This window comes from Loa loa, assembly GCF_000183805.2.
Source record: "Loa loa unplaced genomic scaffold supercont3.249, whole genome shotgun sequence".
NCBI lineage: Eukaryota > Metazoa > Nematoda > Chromadorea > Rhabditida > Onchocercidae > Loa > Loa loa.
This window is the reverse complement of record NW_018108429.1, coordinates 69,893-77,308: the sequence shown is the minus strand read 5'-3', so window position 1 is coordinate 77,308 and position 7,416 is coordinate 69,893. Positions and strand designations below refer to the sequence as shown.

The following is a 7,416-nucleotide window of genomic DNA, read 5'->3' as shown; positions in this document are numbered from 1 at the left end:
CCGAAACTTTTCAATGAAAGTTTTTTTCTTCATTTTAATTATCATTTGAGCTTTATTTAAAAAAAATTAAATTCAATCTTCACCTTTTTAATTTTAATCATTTATTATTTAATGGTTATAAATTTTATAAATGCATTATTTATTTAAAATTATTTCCTAATCCGGTAAGATTACTTTTACTTTCTCATAGCTTGTTTTAAGGGAGAATTTCAACAAGTTGCATAACCGAAAATCCGGAAAGTCTCTCTCCGGACTGCTAAAATTCCTGTTTAATGTATTCAATATTAATTAAATCTTAATATTGCTCGCATAATATGCATGATTAGATGAACAAATAATGAATGAAAAATTCAGCAGTAGTGATATCAAAATTTGAAATTTGAGTTTTTTTACTTGTACCTTCCAATATTAACTTTATCAATTAGGTAAAAATACCAATAAAAAAGTACAAATAAATATAAATAAAAAAAAATTTTTAAATTTTTTCAGAAAATGAATCGAAATAAATGAAAATTAAAATTGTAAAAAATTCCTTTAATTAAATAATCAATTACAAAAAAAACAATTATCAAATGCTCCGTACGGAATGAGTGAGAAAAAACAGTGAAAAATAGTGTTATTCTGTTTTCTTTTACTAAACATATTTGCTTTGATAAAAAATGTTATAAATATTTGAAATACTATATTTGAAAAATTTTGACTTAAAATACGAATTTATAAAATGTTAGCGTTTTTGATAAGCTATAATATGAATTAAGAAAAGAATTAAAATCAATGAAAATATGAATTAATATTCAATAAAAATTTTTCAATTTTTATCAAGCAATTCAACCTTTGATAAAATTAAATTATCATTTCTAATTTATGCATTGTTATGTTTTTTGTTAAGCCGATAAGATAAATGAGAAAAAGTAACCGAATCTAATTACGATAACTAACGGATTCAGTGATTGAATAACGATTACGAATTATCAATTACGAATTATGAATTACGATAATAACGGACTCAATGATTGAATACTGTTGGATTAAATTAAGATATGAATTAATTTGTATTGAATTAAATTGAAACTTGTTTCGTAACTGGAAAAAAAAAGCAAAAGACGATAAAAGCGAAAATTCCAATAGAAATTTATTTAAATTTACAAATCTTTAATTGAGCAAATTTTTTTGCTTAATTTTTCTTAATTAGTTTTATAATTCTTCTGGCAATAGTTCATTTACTTATATATGAAATGAATAATTTAATTATTGTTTAGGAATATTTTCGATATTTTTCTTTCTCAAATTTTAATATTAAAATTCAGCGATTAATAAATGAAGCATAAAATATGATTGGATTTTTTTTCTTCTTTGATATTTACTAATATTATTTATTAGTAATTTGATAATTTGATAAAATGTATTTGCTGATTTTTGGTTTTAATCAATTTATAATTTGCTATTTTAGCAAATTATAACTTAATTTATTTTCTAAAAATTAATTCCTGCCACTATAATTGTCGCTTTTTTTTTCTCTCTCTACTAATTTAATACCATTTGTAATAATAGCACTATATTTGGTTATGAAATCAATACATGTATTGGATAATTATTAAATAGATTTTCATTTTTATGACAAGATAGCGATAATGATAATAATCATAATAATAATAATATTAATTAATACTGAAATATCACTGATAAGATAACGCAGAAAAAATTGTAATCGATGAACAGTAATTTGTGATAATTTTGATCAAAAATGGATGACTTTCAATTCGTTCCATTATTGATAACAAAAATTGAAAAAAAAAAATATTAGCAAAAAAAAAATTGTAAATTATATTTATAATAAAACTGATAATTCAAATTAATTCAATGATTAAATATAAATGATCCATTATCGCTTATAATTTTACATTATAAAAGAGCCATACTTTTTTTCTCTTTAAAAAAGCCTAATTTTTTCTAATTAATTTTTTTTGAATCTAATTTAGAATTTTTTTAGCTCGATTTTTTCCTAAATTTTCTAATTTTTTTAATTTTCTTCCGTGCTTAATTCTTTAAACTGAAGAATTATTTAAATAGAAATGATATCAGAATTTGCTAACCAAACTTTTCGTTTTTTTTTTGTTAGTTTATATAACTGCTATGAATTATGTAATGTTGTAATTGTTTTTCTTTTTTTTGCAGGAATGGATTTTTAAGATTGTGATTATTTTAACAATTCAGATAAACTAAATTTACATTTTATTACAGTAGAAAAATACAGTAAGCACAAATATAGGAGGTGCAATTGTTTGTTGAAACGATAGGAATTATCATATTAGCGATTAGCATTTAACATTTCCGTTAAATTGAAATTAAATTGTTTGGAAGAATTGAAATTGCTGTATAAAAAGTTAATTTGATATGATGGAACAGTGGAAAGCGCAAAATTGTTCAATGTTTTAGCAGTGATGGTTTTAAATGGACATTATAAGCTAATTAAGCTAATTAATTTTTTCTCTACTGGTGACAATTTCAATTTTAGCTTACTCATCCTACGCATGTGAAAATAAAAAAAAAAAAAAGAAGCTTACTGGGCTAAGAATAAAATAACAATTTGATTTGAATGAATAATCATTTCTCTCATTTTATTTTATCCTAAACTGTAAAACTAAGGCAACACAAATGTATAAGTATTTGTATTTAAAGTTTTATCTCTTCGTTATTTTTTATTTTGTAAATTATTTTGTAAAATTTGTTTTAAAAAAAATTTAAATTAAACTGGAAATATTTGAATAATGTAATACTTTCGTGTAACATTGTATTAACTATTAAACATTATTTATATTAATAGGAAATAAATTGCAAATCATTAATGACAATACTACAAATTTTATTATATAATTTTTATCAAATTTAATGATAATAATATCAATATGATTATTTTCAAATCATATTCAGGTAGTTAATTTAGTAAATTAAATGTGGAATTTGTTGATTTCAAATATCTAATTTGATGATTTAAATACTTCTCACTTCAATAACTCAAGTACCTAATTTAACGTTCTAACAATGCAAATAATTTGTTTATTGATTTAAATTGTTATTCATATATTTCGAAAATTTAACTTTCTGTTGAAAATTTCATTTTAATTTTTATCAGGTTTAATGATAATAATAACATTAATGTGATGATCACTAATAGATTATATTCAGGTATTTAATTAAATGATTTAAATGCCTAATTTATTGACTCGAATTTAATGATTCAAATAATTCTTAATCCAAAATAATTCATATACTTAATTCACAATGATCCAATTATCTGAATCAAATGAATATAAAATGCTTGATTTTGATGATTGAAATTATTGAACGTTCAAATTTTTGCATATGTTGTGGGCAAATCTAAATCTTTATATATTCACAAAATGTCAATATCTATTCAATTTAATTAATTTTTTTTTTTTTTTTTTTGTCAAATGCATCAAAAAATTCTATTTACAAAAAAAAGAAATAGTAAAATTTTAATTTCACATTAAGCTTCATTTTCTTCCTCTTTCCCACCTTCTGGGCATTTTCCCCGCCTTTTATTAATTAATTATGGATGTATAAGTAAGAGGAATACATTACAAACAATGCATTATCACTCTCATATTACTTACGACTTCGCATTTTTCGTTTTTTTTTTTTCACTCTCTTTTAAAATTCATATATTTTTAATGATTTGTTGAATTTATGAGATTTTAAAACTAAGACAACTTCTGATGATATAATTTTTTCAAGTATTTCTTTTTCATTTTCCATAATTCATCCCAGAATGCTTCTTCATTTATTTTTATATTTTCCATTTTTTTCTAAAGCAAAAAAAAAAAAAAACAAAAAAATAATGGTCAAATATTAAATTTTACGGTTTTTTTTTAAAAAAAATTTCCGAATCTTTTGTATATATCAAACTTTTGCGTAAAAACTTTTTTGATTTTGATTAGTTATTAAAAAGAAAAAGTTTTTCTCTTTTCTTTTTTTTTTTTTTAAATAATTAATTACAAATAATTGTGCATGAAAGTATTTGTTTACCCTTTTTTTTTTTTTTATTGCGCTAAATTTTTCTAATTATATTTACCAAATAAATAAAATAAATATTTAATTTCGTTGTATTAATGAAGGAAAGAAGAAGAAAAAAGAAAAATGCTTAATATAATCATTATTAGTATTAAGGAATTTATCAAATGCTTCTTTAAACGATTTCATATTTTGATTTGCTTTTTTTTTAATTTTAGAAATTTATTTTGGCTATTCTGTCCATTTTTTACCATTCTTGTTTGAGTTATTCTGTCCACTTCTATTACCTTCGTTGGGGCTATTCTGTCCATTTTTTTTACCCTTTACCTTATTGTTGACATCAGATGAATTGATTGAGCCTTAAATGAACTTTTGTTTTAAAATAATTTTTGAAAATTTGATGAGAAAAATTAAAATTTTGTTAAAAATTATTAACATCAAATTTTCCATTCCACAACTTTACATTATAAGTAAACGTTGTAAAATTATTAGTTTACTTCTAATCCCATAATTATTAATTATAAAAAAAATCATACTTTTGCATTATTTTGAACAAAATTTTTTCACAAAACACATTCTTTTGTATTTTTTGCTGTTATCAGTTTATTGATCAACATATTATCAGTTTATCGATCAACTTATCATTGTCATTTCATGAACTAAACAAATAATCCATTTGCTTGCATAAAAGCGATTTCTTTTAATAGTGTCAAAAAAAAATGTGATAATTTAAAAAATATTATGAACAAACAATTTATCAGTTAAAACAAAAAGGGGGAATTCGAGGTATTGTTTAATTTTTTTTTTTTTTGAAACTCTTCAAAATTTCGATAATATGTAAATTGTCTATATGCAAATTTCCCTCATTTATAGCAATATTAACTATAATGTTGATTAATAAATATTATTATCAGAAGCGTATTTTAATGTAATCAGCAATTTTAGTGTGTTATCAAAATGATATTGTGATAAGCGACTATTAGTTAGAATATTATTGTAAGACAAAAACTTAAATTTAAAAATTTATAATTTCTTTTTCTTTTTCTTTTTTTTTTGTTGCAAGCATTAATGCAAATGGCCTAACTTTAAGAATATAATTTAGGAAATTCATTCCTTATCCAAGAGAAATTCATATCGTCCAGCAATTTAATTCTTATCTGATAAAAAATCCAAATCATTTGGAAATATTCATTCTGATCTGATAAAAATCCATATCATTTAGAACACCATCCTTAGATATCATCCAAAAAAAAGTCATTTTCAGATGTCATTTCGAAACATTCGAAACTTATATCATTAAGAAAATTTTCATTCTTGAATATTCATTGGAAAATTTTGCTTCCGGATATCATTGAGGAAATTCATTATTAAGCATTCTTTGATAAAATAGTGATAATGGGTATGGATTAAAGTTAATCCTCTTGTTAAAGATAATTAAAAGTGAAACAAATTAATTGCAAAATTTGTTATTAAGATATTCATATGCGCAACTGTCATCTTCTTGTCCTTTCTTTTTCTCATTTGGTTATCTTCAGTAATTAATCCAGGCAAATTAATTCTGCCGAAAAGAAGAATGATTACTTGTTACTATGTATTGGTTTAAACAATTGTTATTAACATATTAGTTCCATATTTGACTCAAATCATTTATTATTTTATATTAAAATTGCGATTAAATAAAATACTAACTTTGCAAATAATAATTTGAACATTAGTATTCAATTTATGAAATTTTTAATGTTCAGAATTTTTCGTAATTAAATAATTACAAGAAATGATAATGCATGAAATGGTTCAATTCATTTTTACCTTTTTTTTCTTCTAAAACGATATAAAAATTTCTTCTATTGCTCATATATATTTTAATTAATTAATAAATTTTATGCTCCGTTTATTTTTTTTTTAGATTCAATTTTTTCAATAATTTTTTTTTTTTCAGGTGAGAGGGGTAATATTACAATGGAAACTATAATAGTTCTTATAGTTGTCTCATCAGTTGCTGCTATTGTTCAATCAGAATATTATGGTAATATAATTTTCCATTTAAAGAAAAAGAGAAGCTATTTAGAAAAATAAGAAGAAAACAAAGTTTAAAAGAATATTTGATAAAATTAAAGTGAAATTTAAAGCTAAAATTTGTAAAGAACTCATTGTAATGAGTATCAGTAAATTATCATAAATGCATTAACAAATTATATTTTTGTATTTGTCGAATTACATTCTAATTAAGTCATTAATTATTGTGATAAAATTTACATTAGCAAAAAATTATTTTGAATTATTAAGTAGGATGAAAATGGAATGTTTGATGCTAGCTCCTTTATCGCAGCTATATAATATGAATTAATTTAGACTAATTCGAATCTTTGTACTAAAATTTAAATTATTCGATCAAAGTATATCCTTTTAATTTAGTTTGAATCAATATACATTGGATAAGAATGTAAATCATTTCAAATTATTATAAGTCTTTCTTTTTTTAAAAAAAAACTACATCAAATTAATTTTTTCTTAAAATTAAATTGCTAAAAATTTTAATTATTAATATCTAATTTTATAGCTAATTACAACGATCGATTGGCACGAGATTTTATGCATTTTGGAAAACGTTCAGCAAATTTAGTACCGCAGTTCGATCCATATATTGCTTATTTTAAAAGAGGCGAGGTGATAAAAAAGTTTTTTATCTATGAATTCTTTTTTTTTAGACACTTTTTTCTATTCATTCTGTTTTGAAGTTTTAATTTGTTTAATTAAAAAAAATACGTCTAATAAAGTATTGTTGAAAACTAAACAAATTTATTATTTAATGCAATTTGCCATTTTAAAATGTTAACTGATGTTAATTTCGGAATAATTTCAGAATTGAAATTAAAATAAAAGCGCTTTAGATGATATGAATTGTTAACAGTGATTTAAAAATAACAATAGTATGTTTAAACTTTAAAAAAAAAGAAAATTGATAGAATTTTTTGATGAAAAATGCGTAATTTCTCCATCAATGGATAGCTTTTCGTTTAAAATATGTGGTAATGAAATATTTTAATTTATTATAATTCATTTAGTTTTCGAGAGATTTCATGAATTTTGGAAAACGTTCAACTGGTGATGGCAATTTGTCTGATATGATGCTAAAAATTGGTCACACTCCAGAATTACTTCACAAGAAAAGCAACAGTTTTGACAGGGAATTTATGAATTTCGGTAAACGGATGATGCCACTTGAACGGAGTCTAATGACTTCAAATAAAAAAGGCGGCATTGATGCATTCAATCGCGAGTTTCTCAGTTTCGGTAAAAGGTTAGCAAATATATATATATATATATATATATATATATATATATATATATATATATATATATATATATATATATATATATATA

General features: G+C 21.8%; 1 protein-coding gene across 1 annotated transcript in view; it reads left to right on the top strand.

Moving 5' to 3' along the window:
* Positions 1–5,965: 5,965 nt before the first annotated feature.
* Positions 5,966–7,416, top strand: part of LOAG_11040 (AF17 C protein) — a gene marked incomplete at its 3' end in the record, with an annotated part of 2,250 nt that continues 799 nt past the window's right edge. The window contains exons 1-3 of the mRNA XM_020448278.1: positions 5,966–6,058; positions 6,593–6,699; positions 7,098–7,333. Coding sequence (XP_020301564.1) covers positions 5,992–6,058; positions 6,593–6,699; positions 7,098–7,333 — 410 coding nt within the window. The 5' untranslated portion in view covers positions 5,966–5,991. The remainder of the gene's footprint in view (positions 6,059–6,592; positions 6,700–7,097; positions 7,334–7,416) is intronic.